This window comes from Morus notabilis, unplaced genomic scaffold (genome assembly GCF_000414095.1).
Source record: "Morus notabilis unplaced genomic scaffold, ASM41409v2 Scaffold375, whole genome shotgun sequence".
Classification (NCBI taxonomy): domain Eukaryota; kingdom Viridiplantae; phylum Streptophyta; class Magnoliopsida; order Rosales; family Moraceae; genus Morus; species Morus notabilis.
In genome coordinates, this window is record NW_010365977.1 from 150007 (window position 1) to 170132 (window position 20126).

The 20126-nt window shown below is 41.6% G+C and overlaps 1 protein-coding gene across 1 annotated transcript; it reads right to left on the bottom strand.

The window, feature by feature from the left end:
- Positions 1 to 6428: 6428 nt before the first annotated feature.
- On the bottom strand, positions 6429 to 9607 carry LOC112093764. The gene is made up of 5 exons (XM_024172836.1): positions 9173 to 9607; positions 7677 to 9122; positions 7339 to 7572; positions 6763 to 7221; positions 6429 to 6572 (listed from the first exon to the last, which is right to left on the bottom strand). The coding sequence occupies exons 1-5, from the start codon at positions 9605 to 9607 to the stop codon at positions 6429 to 6431; spliced, it is 2718 nt and encodes a 905-aa protein (XP_024028604.1).
- Between the last annotated feature and the right edge of the window lie 10519 nt (positions 9608 to 20126).

The window sequence follows — 20126 nt, forward strand, 5'->3', positions numbered from 1 at the left end:
CTTTTATATACACTAGTAATGCTAAGAGTATAAAATCTAAACAACTGTAACTAATTCCTATAGATACTTCTACTCCTATAATCTAGGGATCTTTCTATCTAAGTCCTGATTTTTCTACACTCCCCCTCAAGCTGGACTGTACAGATTGTACATGTTCAGCTTGCCTACAAACTTCTCAAACAAATATGTTGAAAGACCCTTGGTAAGGATCTCAGCAGTCTGTTCTGAAGAAGGAACATATGTTACGCAGATGGCGCCATCTTCTATTTTCTCCTTTATAAAATGTCGGTCAATATCCACATGTTTTGTCCGGTCGTGATGCACTGGATTATGTGAGATATTGATCGCTGCCTTGTTGTCACAGTAAATCTTCAACGGAGACTCCAGAGGTTCACCAATTTCTTTTAACAAATTCTTCAGCCACAAAGCCTCACAAATACCGTGAGCTAATGATCTCAACTTAGCTTCAGTGCTACTTCTAGCCACAACTGGCTGTTTTTTACTCCTCCAAGTTACTAGGTTCCCCCAAACAAAAGTGCAGTAACCAGAGGTTGATCTTCTGTCCTCTATTGCCCCGGCCCAATCAGCATCGGTGTATGCTTCAACATTTCTTTCTCCAAATTTTCTGAAGAAAAGTCCTCTTCCTGGAGTGCCCTTGAGATACCGAAGTATTCTAAGGACTGCGTCGAAGTGTTCACTATTTGGAGCATGCATGAATTGGCTAACACGGCTAACTGCAAAGGCGATATCCGGCCGAGTATGAGACAGGTAGATAAGTCGACTAACAAGACGCTGGTATCTTCCTTTCTCAACCGGCTCGCTGTTAACATTATTATCCAATTTTTTATTGAAGTCGACTGGTGTTTCCACAAGTTTGCAGCCCATCATTCCTGTGTCTCGCAAAAGATCTAACACATATTTCCGTTGTGATACTGAGATCCCTGTTTTATTTCTTGCAACTTCTATGCCAAGAAAGTACCTAAGACTTCCTAGATCTTTCATTTCAAATTCTGCTGCCAATTCCTTCTTCAGTCTTTCCATTTCCATTGTATCACTCCCTGTCAAGACTATATCGTCCACATAAACTATGAGAATGGTTATTCCCTCATTATTCCGTTTATAGAATAAAGTGTGATCTGCCTGGGCTTGCTGATATCCTTGTTGAAGTGTTGCCTTTGCGAATCTCTCAAACCACGCTCTTGGTGACTGCTTAAGTCCATATAAGGACTTCTTAAGCCTGCAAACTTTACCATTGCTGCCTTCTCGATCAAAACCAGGAGGAAGCTCCATATAAACTTCTTCTTCTAAGTCTCCATTTAGAAAGGCGTTCTTAACATCTAATTACTGCAAAGGCCATTCAAGGTTTACCGCAAGAGAAAGGAGAACTCGAATAATGTTCATCTTAGCTACTGGAGCGAATGTCTCCTGATAATCCACCCCATATGTTTGTGTATAACCTTTAGCGACCAGCCTTGCCTTGAATCTTTCCACTGAGCCATCAGCCTTGTATTTAATGTTAAACACCCATCTACAGCAACGGGCTCCTTACCCTTCGGTTTGTGTTCCACTTCCCACGTACCATTACTCTCTAATGCTTCCATCTCATTCATTATAGCCTTTTTCCAAACTGGTTTGTTCAACGCCTCCTGCACTGTTTGTGGAATTTCTTGATCTTCCAGGTTTGACACAAGAGCTTGAACAGAGTTAGACAAATGATTATAGGCTACAAATCTTGATATTGGATGATTGGTGCAAGACCGAATACCCCTTCTAACAGCTACAGGCAGATAGAGATCAGAAAACTTATCTTTCATACCTGATTTCGGGTCGGATTCTGGACAGTATGGAGCCTGCAGGTTGTAATTACCCTTCGAACCTTTTTTTCATGCATATTTTAGATCAAACAATTGTTCTGGACGAGATGCGGAAACCTGATTTTGTGGGGTATCTATCCGATAGTTTGGATAAGAGGTTTGTGGGGAAAGATTTTGAATCAAATTTGGATGTTTTTTCTAAGGTCGAGATTTGCGGAGATGGATTTTGGATTTGAGGGAGATTCTCTCGGAATATCTTTGGAAAAATTGAGTTCGAATCAGGCACAAATTTTTGAGATCCAGCTGGTGGATTTTGTGGTTCAGCTGGTGGATTTAGTGGACCAGCTGGCGGATTTAGTGGACTAGCTGGCGGATTTTCTGAGATTTGAAAATTTTGTGTGGCTGGAGACAGATTCTGTGGGGAATTCAAGATTTCTGAGGTTGGCGAAGAGGATATCTCGAGAGGCTTGTTTGAATGGGGTGAAATATGCCAAAAATATTCCCATAAATCCGGATTTTTTGAATTGTCCTCAGAAAAGTTTTCTTCACAGTTGTGCTCCCCCTGAAGAGAATTTTTCTGGAAAAAGAATTGGTCTTCAAAGAACGTGACATCTTTGGACACAAAATATTTTCTCCTTTCTATCGAGTAACACTTGTACCCTTTATGAGTGGTGGAATATCCAACAAGGATGCATTTGTGAGATCGAGGATCGAATTTGCTCCTATGGGGATCTAGATTATGAACAAACGCTAGGCATCCAAAAACACGAAATTCAAGAGGGGTAGAGGGTCGTGTGTCAGGATAAAATTGCTGGAAACAGTCAATAGGATTTTGATGTTTCAACACACGCGAGGGAATACGGTTAATCAAATAACAAGCAGTGAGAACTGCATCACCCCAAAAGGTCTTTGGTATATTGGCTGTGAACATAAGGGAACGAGAGACATTTAACAAATGTCGGTTCTTTTTTTCTGAGACACCGTTTTGTTGTGGACTATCAACACACGAACTTTGATGAATAATACCATTTTTTAAGAGAAAATCTCCTAGGACAGTATTAAAAAATTCTCTACCATTATCGGTGCGTAACATACGAATACTTTCATTAAACTGAGTGTGAATCATGGAGTGGAAGTTTTGAAACACAGTTGCAACTTCGGACTTTTCTCTTAAAAGATAGACCCAACAAACACGAGTGTGATCATCAGTAAAAGTAACGAACCATTTTTTCCTTGTGAGTGTCACAATGCGGGATGGTCCCCAAATATCACTATGAATTAGGGCAAATGGTTTAGATGCGTGATAAGCTTGAGGTGGAAAAGGAACACGAGTATGTTTAGCTAACTGACAAATTTCACATTGAAATGAATCATCGTTTTTAAACAAGGATGGAAACAAAAATTTCATATAACTGAAACTTGGATGTCCTAGTCTATTATGAAGCAAACTAATGTGCTGAAGCCGAGAGTTTGAGGAGGTGCTAACAACCATTTGAACCAAACCACGCACAGAAAAATCATCCTCAAAGTAATAGAGACCAGCAATTTCCCTAGCACTGCCAATCTTCTTCCCCGAAATCCGGTCCTGAAAAACACAAGAAGAAGGAGAGAATTTCACAATACAATCCATATCACGGGTAAGCTTGCTAATGGACAACAAATTGCAAGACAAGTTGGGAACATGTAATACGGATTTCAAAACAATATTTGATCCAAGTTGGATGGATCCACTTCCAGCAACAGCGGAAAAAGAACCATCGGCGATCTTAACACGATGATTCACAGGACTTGGAGAATAAGACATGAACAATTTTTCACAACCTGTCATATGATCGGTTGCCCCGGAATCAATAATCCAAGGTTCTGCTTTTGTAGTCAGGCCACCGAAGGAATTTACAGAGGTACCTTGCTGGGCTGTCAAAGAGGCGGACTGTGTTGCAGAAAACATTTTTCAAAGTTGATCTAACTGCTCCTTTGAGAAGGTTGTGCCAAGTTGATTAACTGCCACTACGTCGGATGAAACCTGCATCCCTTTTCAATCACGTCCTTTAGCACGATTTGGAGTCCAGTCGGCAGGCTTACCGTGAAGTTTCCAACATGTCTCTCGAGTGTGGTATGGTTTTTTGCAATGATCGCACCATTTCTTCAAGCCTCGCGCATCTGTACGAGAGTCCAAACCACGAGTCACCAAACCAGACGAGTCGGTGGAAGGTGTAGATTGAACAGTCTTCGAAAAATTGCCAAGCATCACTCTCCTACGATGTTCTTCACGTCGTATTTCTGCAAAGATTTCGCCAATATTCGGAAATGGCTTCAATGCAATTAAACGACTGCGGACATCATCAAGCTCCGGATTCAGGCCAGCCAGGAAATCATAGGTGCGATCGGCATCCACCATCTCCTTGTACATCACGACATCGTCCGTGCTTTTCCACGGTTGAGTGATAAATAGGTCTAACTCCTGCCAGAGTTTTGTCAACTCAGTAACATCATTCTCCCCCTGTCGGAGATTGTGAGCATGAGTTCTCAATTCAAACATTTGAGACGAGTTCTGCAGATCTGAGTAAGCAAGAGAGACGGCATCCCAAATACTTTTCGCCGTCAGGAATAAAATATAGGTATCAGCAATGTGATCCTCCATAGAATGAATAAGCCACGCCATGACCATCGAGTTCTGTGATTCCCAAGCAGAGTACTTCGGATCATCAGGGGCCGGCTCTGAAATAGTTCCATCAAGATACCCTTGTCTTCCCTTACCATGGAGAACGGGACCATTTGAGAAAGTTCTTCCCATTCAATTTTTGGGTCGTGATTTGTAGGGAAGTCCGGGACTGTTAGGATCCTAGATCCTAATGCAAGAATTGGGCTATTAACAGGGTTGAGAGTGGACAAATGGCCGTTTTTATTGATTACCAAACTCTGCTATTACATCAAGAGCTTCAGGAAGCTCTGAGATTAATGGAAATGGAAGGAAATTACAAATACGCAGGAAACAAAGATAGAAGGGATTTTCGAGGAATCCCTAACCGCCCAGTGGACAATCCAAGTAGCAAATTCGATGCTCCCCACACTCCCCCCTGCTTCCCCATATATCCACCGATACTCTAACCAACTTTGCACACCTCCCCATAAGGGCCCTCCGTGCCAACCACGCTCTTACCCCGTTCTGACTCAGTTGGGCCTAGGCCCTTCTCCATACCTCTCTTGGGCCTTCTAACGTAAACCTTCCGCACCGGGGGTCTAACATTACCCCCCCTTCGAAAACAACCTTGTCCTCAAGGTTGTGGTGGGGAAATTGGGCCTGAAAAACATCTAGGTGCTCCCATGTAGCCTCCCAATCCGGTAGCCCTTTCCACTTAACCAAACTTCTGCCACTTGCTTCCCACCCCAGGAGGTCCACCTGCCCCTTAGGGCCTCGGAAGGTTCCACCTGAAGTTCCAAATCATCCGAGAGCTGAAGTGGGAGTGGTTGACATCTAGGGTCGCTGCCTCTGAAGGGCTTCAGCTGGGACACGTGGAACACCGGGTGAATTCGAGCGTCTGCCGGTAGCTGCAGGCGATATGCTACCTCACCTATTTTCTCCAAAACCTCAAAGGGTCCGTAAAAGCGTGGAGCCAGTTTCTCATTTGGCCTCCGTGCCAAGGACTTGAGGCGGTAGGGCCTCAACTTGAGGAGAACCCGGTCCCCTGGAGTAAAGGATAGTTCGCGGCGGTGAGCGTCCGCAAACTTTTTCATTCGCTGCTGAGCCAGAACCAAGTGTCCCTTAAGGACGTCTAGTAGCTCATTCCGATGTTGAAGCTGGAGGTTGACCTCCTCTACTGCGGATGGGGAGTCCTGAAATCTGGCCAGTGTAGGAGGATCTTGCCCGTAAACTACCTGAAATGGAGAGTGTTTAGTTGAAGCATTATAAGTAGTGTTGAACCAGAATTCGGCCCACGGCAGACACTGGAACCAGCCACGCGGTTTATCACTAACGAAACAACGGAGGTATACTTCCAAGCACCGGTTCACCACCTCGGTTTGGCCGTCGGACTCGGGATGGTAAGCGGAACTGCGATTCAAGTGAGTTCCCTGCGCACGGAACAGTTCCTGCCAAAAAAGACTCATGAAAAGCGGGTCCCGGTCCGTAATGATAGAACAGGGGATGCCATGGAGTCTAACCACGTCCTTAACAAAAGCCTCAGCCACTCTTTTGGTAGTGAACGGGTGAGACAAGGGCAAAAAATGAGAATACTTGGATAAACGATCGACTACCACTAGGATCGTGTCCATCCCCTGCGATCGAGGCAAGCCGCATATGAAATCCATAGAAATATCCTCCCAAACCCTCGCTGGAATAGGTATAGGTTGCAGCAACCCCGCCGGAACCAGGGCCTCTGTCTTGGAACGTTGGCAAACTGAGCAGTTTGCAACGTAGTTGCGGATGTCGCTTTTCATCCCTCGCCAAAACAGATTGTCTGCCACCCTCTTATATGTCCTCAAAAACCCCGAGTGACCGCCCAAGGCAGAATCGTGGAATTCTTGCAACATCCTGTGTATCTAGGGGGACTTATGTGGTAAAACAACCTTGTCCCTGGTAGCATAAGAGATTTTGGTGTATGGCAAACCCGGAAGCTACTCCTCATCTTGCCGCTGCTCCCGCCTAATCTCCGTCCAGTTCACCCGCTGCGGTATGGACAGAGCTGTGAGCCCCACCGTCTCATCCTCACCACGCCTAGACAGTGCATCCGCTACCCTGTTTGAAGCGCCCGGCTTGTACTGCAGTTCGAAGTCATAACCAAAGAGTTTAATGGCCCAACGGAGGTGAGCGGGAGGCAGAAGCCGTTGATCCATAAGGAACCTTAGGCTTTGCTGATCGGTGCGCACGACAAAGTGGCGCCCAAGTAAGTAGTGGCGCCACTTTTGCACCGCTAAGACGACAGCCATGAGCTCCCGCTCATAAACCGACCTGAATCGTGATGTTTCCGATAACTCTTTGCTGAAGAAGGCTATGGGCCTTCCCCTCTTGCATTAACACAGCCCCCAAACCTGATCCGGAGGCGTCAGTTTCCACTATGAAGAGCTTGGAGAACTCCGGCATTGCTAGGACCGGCAGGGTGGTCATGGCCTGCTTGAGGGCGTTAAACGCAGCCCCTGCCTCCGGGGTCCATTTGTACTCTCCTCGTTTGAGGAGCTCGGTCATCGGCCTCGCCAGCTGTCCGAAGTTGCGAACGAATTGCCGGTAATAGCCAGCTAGCCCCAAAAAACCCCTAACTCCTCGGACGTTCTTGGGTGTGGGCCAAGCCACCACGGCTTCTATTTTGGCCGGATCAGCCGCCACACCGGCTGCCGATATCACATGTCCCAAGTACTCTAACCGGTGCTGGCCGAATGCGCATTTTTTTCGGTTCGCGAACAACTGCTCACCCTGTAAGACTTGTAGGACCGCTGCGAGATGTTCCTGATGTTCGGCCTAAGTGCGGCTGTAAACCAAGATGTCGTCGAAGAACACCAGTACAAAATGGCGCAAGTAAGGCTGAAAAACCTTATTCATAAGCGGCTGAAATGTGGCCGGCGCGTTTGTCAAGCCGAACGGCATGACCAAGAATTCATAGTGCCCCTCGTGTGTCCGGAATGCAGTCTTTTCCACATCAAATTCCCTGACTCGAATTTGATGATATCCCGCCCTCAAGTCTAATTTTGAAAACACTGTCGCCCCATGTAATTCGTCCAACAGCTCATCAATGACGGGAATTGGAAATTTGTCTGGAACGGTGAGCTGGTTAAGGGCTCGGTAGTCCACGCAAAAACGCCAACTGCCGTCTTTTTTTTTTTTACTAAAAGAATAGGGCTGGAGAAGGGGCCATTGCTTGGCCGGATGACCCCGGACGCCAACATTTCAGCCACGAGCTTCTCTATCTCATTCTTCTGTACTTGGGGGTACCGGTACGGCCGAATGTTAGGCGGTTCCGCCCCTAGTTTGAGAACAATCTGGTGATCCCGTGCTCGGTTTGGTGGTAGACCACACGGTGTCTCAAACACAGTAGAGAACTTCGCTAAGACCCCCTGTAATGCCTCCGGTTCCTTGGCTCGGGACCCTTGAACATCTGCCCCCTCGATAGCATGTATTTCTAATAGCGCCCCTGCCATATCCCCGTGGCATGTCCGGGTTAAAGTCTTCAAACTCACCGGTTCCAGCTTCAGTGTTGGGTCTCCAGCTAAACAGACCCAACCTGCCTCGGACTTGAATTTCAGGGTGAACTTTTGCCAATCGGCCCTGACCTCCCCCAGAGTTTGTAACCACGCCACCCCCAAAACCACCTTTGCACAGCCCAGTTCAAACGGAACGAATTCCCCCAAAATCGAGTACCCCTGAATTTTGAGTTCTACCCCCTTACACACTCCTTGCCGTTTAAAACAGGCACCATTACCAACCTGAATTCTATAGGTGCCTGTAGTTGCGAGGGGAATTTGTAGTTCCCTCACAACCCGAAGCGACAGGAAATTGTGGGAAGCCCCACTGTCTACCAAGACCATCACCTCCCGGCTGCCGATGGTTCCCCTCAGCTTCAGGGTGTTGGCCGACGAGACTCCCATTAGAGAATTAAGTGAGATGCCCGCCATCCCTTCAGCCTCTTCTATGGGTGGCTCCCCTGCCTCTACGGAATCTTCAACCTTCTCCTCTTCCTCTTCCGACACCAGGAGCACCTGCAACTGCTGATTCTTGCAGCGGTGTCCCGGTCCATATTTCTCATCGCACCTATAGCACAACCCCTTGGCTCTTCGTCGCTGGATCTCGTCATCGGTGAGCCTCCTAAAGCTAGCCCCACCCCCTTCTCCTGTACTAGTCTGTTGTGGCGGCCACGTCCGAGGTCGGTGGAAGGGCACCGACTCTTTTCCTAAGTTGTACTGAAGGGAGTTCCCTGAGAATCCCGTAGCAGGATTGGGCTTCTCACTCAAGCCCGATCCCTTACCCGAATCGTCATACTTCCATCCCCGGCCCAACTTCCCTCTCCTAAGTTTCTCTACAGCCTCATTCCTATCCTCAATCTGTTGGGCCAGGTCCATTACCTCTTGGAGGTTAATGGGCCGATGCAATTTCACTTCAGCCCTCACATCCTCCCGTAACCCATTAAGAAAGGCTCCACGGAAAATAGGTTCAGGCATACCTCTCATTGATGCGGCCAACGGCTCAAAGCGATCGCGGTAGTCAGCCACCGTACTGTCCTGCCGCAGCGCCATCAGCCTCTCCGTCGGGTCGCCGTCCTTGGTACGGCTGAAGCGGTGGAGGATAGTGGTTTTCAAGTCGCGACAACCGGCGAACGGTTCCTGTGAGTCCAACCATTGGAACCAGCCAAGGGCTCTCCCTCCATGCAAACCGAGGCTGCCATTACTTTCTCTCCTTCCTCTACTCCGTTAATGGCGAAGTAGCGTTCTGCGCGGAACATCCACCCGTATGGGTCGTCCCCCTGGAATATCGGCAACTCTAGTCGTCGTCCCCGGTGATCATTTCGGCCGCGAACCCGTTCCGGCGACTCGTTCTGCAACCGTCGGTCTCGGTCCCGTACTGGTTCCCGCCGCTGAGGATTCGGCGGTTGAGCCTCGAGATGGCGGCCCATCATAGCCTCTAGTCGGAGAAGGGAACCCTGTACGCCGCCGATCTGGATTCCCAAAGCCACCACGTCCTCCTGAAGCTGAGGTACGTGATCCACCATTGCTCCCATCAACCATACGTTCTCTCTGATCGCCTCTACCTCCTCTTCCACCCCAGAGATGCGCTCCGTCGTGTTCGCCGCCGGTACCCCGTGAGCCATGGACCGCGGCTCTGATACCAAAATGTTAGGATCCTAGATCCTAATGCAAGAATTGGGCTATTAACAAGGTTGAGAGTGGACAAATGGCCGTTTTTATTGATTACCAAACTCTGCTATTACATCAAGAGCTTCAGGAAGCTCTGAGATTAATGGAAATGGAAGGAAATTACAAATACACAGGAAACAAAGATAGAAGGGATTTTCGAGGAATCCCTAACCTCCCAGTGGACAATCCAAGTAGCAAATTCGATGCTCCCCACACTCCCCCCTGCTTCCCCATATATCCACCGATACTCTAACCAACTTCGCACACCTCCATAAGGGCCCTCCGTGCCAACCACGCTCTTACCCCGTTCTGACTCAGTTGGGCCTGGGCCCTTCTCCATACCTCTCTTGGGCCTTCTAACGTAAACCTTCCGCACCGGGGGTCTAACAGGGACTGAATATCAGATATTGTAGTGGGAACAATTTTAGGGATTGGTATATCTGATTTTTTCTACACTATAGAATATTAGAATGCGGAGTGTGTTTATTGTAGCTACTCTCACATTCTTACTATTTAAAGTTTTTCTTTATCTATTTTGTTGTCTTCTATGTACTTCCCCTAAAGCATCAGTTTTTCATTCTCTGCATTTTCTTCAGCTTTTCTCTCTTCTTTTGTGTTATTCTCTCTCTCTCGTCTTTTTGCTATTTAGAATCGCCATCAACTTGATTGATGAGGTCGACGTCTACGCTTTTGTGGCGAACTCTACTATATTTCGTGATTCCATTTTTTTGGTGCGTGTTTTGTTCTTGAGAAAGTGTGGGAAAATCGAATGAAAGATTGGGTATGATTCTCTGTACATTTTCGTTTGCTAATCTCAGTTGGTCGAGTGACTTTTAAAGGTAATAATTATTGTGTCTGTTCATTTGATCTGTATTCTTTTTTTATTTTTTTTATTTTATTGCTTTTGTTTCCTAGTTGATTGATCTCTCTTTGATTGTGTTTTCTCAAAGTCAATCTTTTTTCGTTTGGAGCGACAATTTTCTAGATTGAAGGTTTTTTTTTTCTTTCTGAAGTGTTAATTTCTTCATTGGACAAAAACTATTGTTGTACTTTTTCCCTATAAGGTGTTCGGTCGGCCATTATTTTTAGATTTGGTTAGGGATTGGTCATCGTTTTTGTAGTTTCGTTTGATTTTTGTTTCAACACTTAGCTTTTTATTTGTACTTTTGAACCTGGTCTGCCAAAGGAAAACTCCCTCTGCTTTCTAGTGTTCGTTTTTCAGCTTAATAATATCCTCGTTTCTTTTCCAAAAAAAAAAATTATTGTGAGAAATTGCATTAACTGGAATGGTTTTTTTTGTCCTTTCTCCTATTTGGTTAGGTCGTAGCCTAGGCTGTGCGGGTCTTTTATGTTTTGCAAACATTCCATTGTTTTACAATTTAATTTGAGAACTCTTCTTAAAGAGAAGCAGTATTTTTCTGAGTTTTTGTCTTCAAGGTTAATTTTTTCTTTATAATTGTTGTGTATCCGATCTCGTAAAAATATATTGAAAAAGGAAGCATCTGTACTTCTTCTATCAATTTAATTTCTTAATGATCAAATTGGAAGTGGAAATGGAGAAATAAACAAGAAAATTGCAAATGCCTTCATTTTGTAGAGTTTCTTTGGCTACCAAGCAGGTTGAGAAAGGTTTGGCAAAAATTGTAAATTATGTTAACAGTGAAGAAGTTCTTGTTCAGGTTGTGTTAATAGTTATTGTTTTTGTTCTTCAATTTACTACACACCCCTTGAATTGATTTGTTTTACTCTACCTCAACCATTTTGATTTTTTACCGCCTGATGTAACATGTTCATTTGCACTACCATTTCTAATCTTGGAGAAATAAACAAGAAAATTGTAAATGTCTTCTTTTTGTAGAGTTCCAAGGTATAATCTACCTCTAGTTTTCAATCCTCATAATTTATGTTAACAGTAACTAAAAAAATAGTAAATTATGTTAAAAGTGAAGAAATCTTGTTCAGGTTGTGTTAATCATTATTGTTTCTGTTCTTCAGTTTACTACCCACCCCTTGAATTTATTTGTTTTACTCTTCCTCAACCATTTTTTTATTTTTTACCCCCTGATGTACATGTTCATTTGCACTACTATTTCTAACATTGGAGAAATAAACAAGAAAATTGCAAATGCCTTCTTTTTGTCAAGTTTCTTTGGCTATCGAGCAAGCAGGTTGAGAAAGTTTTGGCTCGCATAGTTAGAATCATGTCGGTTGCCATTCATTAAGCAAAGGCAACCTTACTTCCAAGGTCATAACCTATGTTAACCGTCACTAAAATGTAATAAGTTATGTTTACAGGGAAGTTCTTGTTTAGGTTGTGTTAATAATTATTGTTTTTGTTCTTCGGTTTATTACACACTTCTTGAATTGATTTAGTTTACTTCTCCACAACTATTTTGGACTAATTACAAAAATTCCACTTGAATTATGCCCCTTGTAACACTTTGCTCTTGGTTCTTCAAAACATAACATTCATTTCCCTTAAACAATGAAACATTAATAAAAATGCTCCATTAAAAAATTTAACAGTTTTTTACACGTGTCACATACATATCATATGTTAAACAATTTAGAGCACAATTAGTATTTTACCCACGCACCCACGTGACAGGCACAGTTCCTTTTTATTTTTATTTTTCCTAAACGAATGGTTTTTTATTTTCCATTTGCTATTTTTAACCTAAAAAATGTTCATAACAACTCCATACATTTTTTATTGTATAAATAAAAAAATTCAAAAAATTTTTAACTTACAGTCAATTAATGGTGGATGTTTCGTAATTAAAAGTTCAAATTTAAATTAGTTTTGAATTAAATTTCATTCTAGAGTTACCAAAATACCCCTAAAATAACTTATTAAATGTCAATTTCCATTAAAAATTTAACGGAGGGAGCTTTCTTGTTAACATTTCATTCTTTTGTGGGACGGGATGTTATTTTTGAAAGATCAGTGGGCAAAGTGTTACAAGGGGTATAATTCGTGGGGAATTTTTGTAACTAATCCCAACTATTTTAATTTTTTACCCCCTGATGTACATGTTCATTTGCACTACTATAGGGGTATAAGTCGGGGGAAACTTTTGTAATTAATCCTAACTATTTTGATTTTTTGCCCCCCTGATGTACATGTTCATTTGCACTACTACTTCTAATGTAGGGATATTCATTTTCTAATCATTAACTCTAGGGCAAACAAGTCAACTTCCCTATGATATGCTCGTTAGTTCTTGGTCATGCCTCTATTGTAACGACTTGGAAGATTGTCTAATTCTTTTTATTAGCAGTACTTGCAGACCTTTTTTTCTTTGTACTGGTATGCAGCTTATGGTGCTTTTGTTTTAATATATTACTTTTACTAATTATATCATTTCTCAATCTCATTTTGTCTTGGTGAAAAGAGAGAAATTGTATTTGACCATTGGAGAAAGTAATTCCTCCTTGACCGTGTTTCCAAAATTTGACTTAGTTGTGGCCCAGTGAAAATTCTTTATCTTTGTTTCTTTCTTTATTGCCCTAAATAAATATACATGATCATGGATTTTAGTATAATTGTATTCTGTTTTTGAGATATAAGATAGATCGCGATCCCCTGTTCTTTATATGTTGAATTTTCTCATAGCTTGACTGGGAATTGGTTCTTTTTCATGCTTTTCCTTGTTAGCATAACGGTAGCATACGTTGTTTTCTTTTTTTAAAAATATATCACTTCTACTAATTATATTTCTTTATTTTCAACATCATGGCCATCTCATGTTTAAAAAACAAATTCATGTTTTTTCTTATAATTTGTCATGTATTAAAAAAATCTATTTTTAAAAATGAATTAAACTCTAATAAAAAATCTATTTTCTAACAATATTATGGGTTGTTTGGTTGCTAGATTCATACCATGATTCGAATCATAGTTCGTGGTTCGTTACAGTATTTTCTCTCATAAAAAATACACGTAAACTGAAAATAATTTTGAATCCATCAACCAAACATCCACTTAAAAGTACGGTTGGTTTACTATAGCTACCCTCACATATGTACTGTTCAAAGTTTTCGTCTTTCTAATTTGTCGCTTCCTTTTTTTCTCCTCAACAGTCTTTTTGCACCCATCTCTCTCGTCGAGCTCACATCTTTCTCCTCTTTCTTTTCATTTGTTTCCCTTCTGCCTTTCGCTCTTATCTCTCTCTGCAACTCTCATTCCTCCAAAAACTTCCCTCTTGTTTTCCTTTTTGGTGAGCTTTCAAGAGACACGAGAACACAAGCCCACCACCCAATACCCAGAAAAAGGAAACAAGAGAGGAAGAGAAACGGAATCATCCCGTCCACCATCCAAGCCAAGCAGTAGGTACCCTCCTTTTCTATCTTCTTTGATATGTGGGTTTTGATGGTTTTCATGTAATTGCTTTATCTCCTATTTTATATGTGTTAGTTTATGTGGTTTCTTCAACTTTTTATTTGAATATGTTTGTTATGGGTTCAGGTACCTGAAAATTCCTATCTTTTATGTATTAGTTTATGTGGTTTCTTCTGAACCTTTGTTTAGTTGTAGAATAGGTAATACCTAAAGAAATGTAGAAAAGAGTAGTTGAATTCTTATGGTTTTGGATATCGTTGCTTTCTTATTGTTCTGGGCTTTGATTGAATTTGAAGAGTTTAGTTTCTAGGGAATGGAGTTTCTTCAAGGTATCTCTAAGCAGTTGATCTTCTCCAATTTGTTTCTTGAGACCTTGTTCCTTGTTGTCTTGCTCAGGTATGACAATTTTCCACAGTTTTTCTTTATATTTGTGTTTACCATTACTATTTCTGCTTCAGTGACGAAGAAATGAAAAAACATCATAATATTAATGAAAATAAAACTTAAAATTTTGTAGTTACTTTATTGATGTCTAGGTCAAAGAACCATTCGTTGTGCTAAACAAACGGATCACAGAAACAATTTCTCATCCTCTGTTTCTCCCTTTCTGGTCGAACAACTGTTTCTCATTCTTTAATGGGTGATTATTTTTTAATTTTTTTACTTGTTTATGTCAATTTATATACATTGAATATAAATGTAAGCGATTGATGTATATTCTTTTTTGTATTCAAATATTATGCTACCGCTACTTAAGTAAAATGTGTTCTTAGGATTTGAATCATGGAAACATTATTTAGAAGCTTCCTTATTGAGTTTCAAACTTTAACATTTCGGATTTTCTTTGTGGAATTGTTTATAGTTTTATTTTTAGTCACGTTAGATTTCTTTTATCTCTCCTGTTCATATGATGTAAACGGGAATCAAGCTCTTCAATTTCTCATCAAGATTGGAATATCATTTGGGGACATCATAAACGCTGATTGTACTGGTATTTAGTCCTGTCAATGGTGTTATTTGATTGTGTTTGTTTTAATTAAATTTCTTTAGTTCACTTTTTTTATTTATTCCGATTGGCTTTTTGCAATCTTGAATGTGGTAGTTTGTTATCTTAATTTTGCAAATCGAATTATTTACTGGCAAAATTGGCAAAAAGGTCCTCCAATGTTGCAACCACAAACTCTTGCCTACGTTATGAAAGGAAAAACAATGAAAATTGGTTCTCAACTTAAAAACAATAGATACACACTTGTTTCCCACAAGCTTTTATGTTTGATTTCTCATTTTTAGGTTTTCTATCCATATCGTTTGTGGCGTCTATAGGTTTGCTACAGAAATATTCCATGACTTGCATGAAGAAGTGACGGCGACTGCTACAAAGAGGACATGGTCTGATGGCTCGCGTTCAACAACTGGAAGCAGAATTTCCTCCCATTGAGAAGGCACTCTTGTCATAAACTAATCTTTCTTCATTTTTCTACAATGCCGGTTAGATTATATGGTGCATGTTTCGTTTATATATGGATAGTTAAAACGGCTATTGATATTTTGTGATAAATTATAGGTCTAAGTGGTTTATCTTAAGTGTAGTTTGGACACTGTTGATGTACTACTAATAGTGATGAAACAGATGCAATTCTTATTTTTTTTTTCATTTTCATTTTCTATGTTACAACACATGTCTTGGACCATAATTTTAGGCCTAGAATAGTCTCTTTGAGATAGTTTTATTTTGGAGGTCTTCTTTTTATCTTTTCTATAAATAAGAAGCTGACTTTTAGGAGCCTAAGAATGCATGGAGGTACAAACGGCATTTCTAGCACGTAATCTAATGAAAAAAATAATAGAAGAATAATCTCTTCTACTCCAAGTAATTATTGTTCTAAGCTGATGATCAAAGATAGTAATTGTAAACTGTTTTGTGATGGTTAGCATGAAGAGAAAAAAATTATATGATCATTCTAGCATTTGGTATTTTTCATTGGATGAGGCAAATTGTAAAACATATATTAGAAAAAGATTGTTAAATGTATGAAATTTTATTTATTTACTGCATTAGGAAACTAGTCTAACATTTTGAGTACATAGTTCATGATGTTTTTGTCTTGGAAAGCTTCTATTGATTTTGCTTATACTACATAAAAAGGTTACTATGTGCAAGGAATTCAATGTTTAATTGCATGATATGACCCACATTATTCAACTATAGGTGTTGATTGGCATCCCAATTTGCGTTCTAAACAAAATCTAATTGTCTGTGGAGACTTGCCTTGCTTTGTAATGGACTCTTATGAGAAGGCCCAGGGCCCACCGCGGTTATTCCTTCTGGACAAGTACTGTACTTTAGTGTTTTTACTCAAGTTATGTTGATTTGAAGATCGGACTGAAACAATTGACTTTGCAACTTGGGAAGTCTTAGAATCCCTGTTAGCTTCTAATAGGTTCGATGTTGCGGGAGCAGGAGCATGTTTGAAGCATTATACTGATTCATCGTTCTTCAAGATAGAAGCAACATCATCTTTAATCGCAACTGTAGAGATTCAACGAGAAAAGAAGAACCGCAAAGTGAAGGTATTATAATGAAATGACTGTCACTGCAATAAACATACAAATTGTTGTGGCAATGTATGAAGTTAAAGATTATTAAACTATTTAAAACTGTAAGACATCTATTTATATTTGTCTCCAAATATGAATACTTAGAGGATGATAGGATTATGTTAGTAATTAGTAATCAATATAATAAGTAGTTAGTGGTTTGTTATGTTTGTTAAATAGTTACTAGTTAGTTAGTTCTTGGAATTTGTGTGAGGAATAAGAGTTAGAAGTATAAATAGATTAGGAGGTAGGATAAGTGGGCATCGAATCATTTGTACAATCTTCCGAGAGAAGGAACCCTAGGAGAGCACGGGATCTCTCGAAAATCCCCTTATCTTTCTGTATTTAGTTTTCTGCCATTAATACAATCAAGCTACTATAGAACTTCTTCTGGAATTCTATCTCAATTCTACTTACCGTGGTCTGGAGCTTAACATTTGGTATCAGAGCACTTTCTGGGGTATAGAAATGGCTGGAACGTGTGGACTTTGGCAGCGACTAGAAATGCTAATGTTCTCAGGAGAATATCCAGATTCTTGGATCGTAAAAGTGGAAGAATATCATCAAAAAAATCAATTTTTAGAACGTGAAAAGATTTGGTTCGCAGAGGAATTCATGGAAGATGAGGCACTAGATTGGTTTCAGTGGGAAGATAGAAGACGACCATTTGTTTGTTGGAATGAATTCAAGATGAATTTGCTTCAACGCTTCATACCAACACAAAGATTGCTTTCGGAAATGAATATGAAGGTTTGGCCACAGAACGTAGGAATGATTTCAGATCTTCATATTTCTGGCGGTGGCTCGTCACAACCAGATTTGGAACGTCAAAACCGACGCACGAACTTATAGAAAACGCGAAGAGATCTGGAATTGCATGAGGCCGACGGCACTCCAAGCAATTTTTTGCGATCTGGTGCGATATCGCTTAGATCTGAGTCAATCGGCATCAATTTGGTGGCCAAGAAGATGGAAGAGAGACTAGGTTCTGAGGAAGAACAGTTGAGCGCGGTGTGGGAGGGAATTTCGAAGGAGATGGACAGAGTTAAGGGCGCTTTACAGAAGATTCCAGCCAGGGAGAAGAACGTGATGTTAATTTTGGGAAAATTAGATTTATTAATGCAGAACCAAGGGAAAAAGAGCCCGGGGATCAAGGGAACTTTGGAGGACCTACCTTCGTCCCATTCGAAGAGGACGGCGGAAGACGACAGCGGAGGTGGATCGGGAACTGGGTTGAATCGGATCATTGAATTGGCTCAGAGGGTGGAGGATCGTAATATGGCCTTAAAGGTGGCTAAGGGAACGACATCTAGCACCTGGATACGACAGCAACCTCACATTCAGCCTTTTCGAAGCCAATCAACAAGTTTACTCAAAGCTGCCACACCAAACGACAAGTCGTACGAACTTTCTCCAAACGACAAGTTGTTTTCTCCAAGAGGTATGCCCTCTGTTAGACATTTTTCAGAGATCCCGGTGGGACTTGGACCGATACGCGCAATTGCAACACGGAGGGACCCGATTCCGGCCGGATTTGGACCGGGTCAGGTGATTCCTCTGAACTTGAGTGGGATCCCAACCAGATTGGGACCGGCTTGCGCGATTCCAGAGCTCGCGATGAGGGAAGGCGACTTGGTCTGGGCGAAATCGCCCTAGATCTCGAAGACCCACGGCGGAAGGGGCTATTTCACGATGGGCTGTGGTCGGAGGGGGAGCGGTGGTCTCGCGCGGCAACGTTTGGGGCTAGGCTCACAATTTCCGACGCGGCTGAGGCTGGGCTTGGCAATTTGGCTGCGGTTTGGACTGGCACACATGATTCTGGCAATGTTGAGGCTGTTTCCGGCCGGTATAGTAGCGACCCACTCAATTCCGGTGATATTATGGTTAGGGCATGGAAGTTTGGCTTAAAACCTGGGGTCGGTGGGGCTGAGTTTTGAACTTCCGGCCAAATGAGAGTTGGGTGTTTCCGGTGTGGGCAGGACCGATTCTAGCGTGATTGGGTATGGGCTGCGTAATTCCAACATTATTGGGCCTACTTCTGGCTCCATAGGGGCTGGGCCAAAAAAATTCAACGAAAGTGGGACCAATTTCAGCAAGTTATGTAATGGGTCCTCAAATTTTGGCCCAAATTGGACTGAGTCTGGGAATTCCAGCACTCCTGGGGCTAGGGCTGGAGAAATTGACTTCATTGGAGTAGGACTTGGACACTCTGCAAATGGAAGATGTGATATTTCCGAGTTTGTAACTCCAAAAACCAAAATTTCTATGTTTCATGGACTGAACAATGGCTCTAATGGGTTTTTTGCTCTCGATTACACTTCCGTGGCACCTTTCCCGCCTTGGTTTGTCACCGTTGAAGTTGGCTCTTCAAGGATTGCGATGCCCTTCAACATTCTGAAAGGTGGGCTTGACGACATGGGAAGGAGATGGCGTCATTCCACTGCGGTTACTTGACCACACCTTGAGGACAAGGTGTCTTGGGGAGGGGAGTAATGATAGGATTATGTTAGTAATTAGTAATCAATATAATAAGTAGTTAGTGGTTTGTTATGTTTGTTAAATAGTTACTAGTTAGTTAGTTCTTGGAATTAGTGTGAGGAATAAGAGTTAGTAGTATAAATAGATTAGGAGGTAGGATAAGTGGGCATCGAATCATTTGTACAATCTTCCGAGAGAAGGAACCCTAGGAGAGCACGGGATCTCTCGAAAATCCCCTTATCTTTCTGTAATTAGTTTTCTGCCATTAATACAATCAAGCTACTATAGAATTTCTTCCTTATTACCTTTTAAGGAGTTTAATTTTTTAGTACATGTTAGAATGATTAATAAATTGGACTGGGTGAATCTATTTGAGACTTTACCATATTAATTTGATAATTGTTTTGTCAAATTAAAATAAGCACTCTGTAATCTTTTATAAAAGGAGGTTCATGAACATGCTCTTATTTAAATAGTTTATTTCCCTTTTCAAGTTCCAACTACTTGGCATCTCCAAATTCCAAACAAGACATTTGATGTATGCGTTATTCTTGACTTCTAGTGCAATATGTTATATAGGCTTTTAGGTTATTACATGAAAATCTCGGGTATCTTTAAGCTTAGGTTGGATTCTAATACTAGAAACACATACTTTCTGACGTAGTGAACATGTGTTAGATCATAATATATATGGAGTTACGAGTACTTAGGTGCATCAATTCATGAATTTTGCATGTTCGCGTTATACACATCTATATAAATATTCATAAATTAATATACACAGACACATTTTGTATATACGCGCATGGGTGAATGCTGAATAGATGAAGAAATATATGTACTTGTCAATACTGTGTCGGCTACCTAATGGCCAAAGTATTTGTGAAAGTAACTTGTTTAGTAACGAAAAAGAGCTTCTTCTCAGTACAACTTTAGTGTCATACTCGTTGAAATTTTTTTCTTTAGTGGAACGGAGAGACCACCCCAGAAGTTGTACCAACGTCACATACAAAGTGAGTGTTCTTAATTCATGTGGCTTCACTGTATACATAACA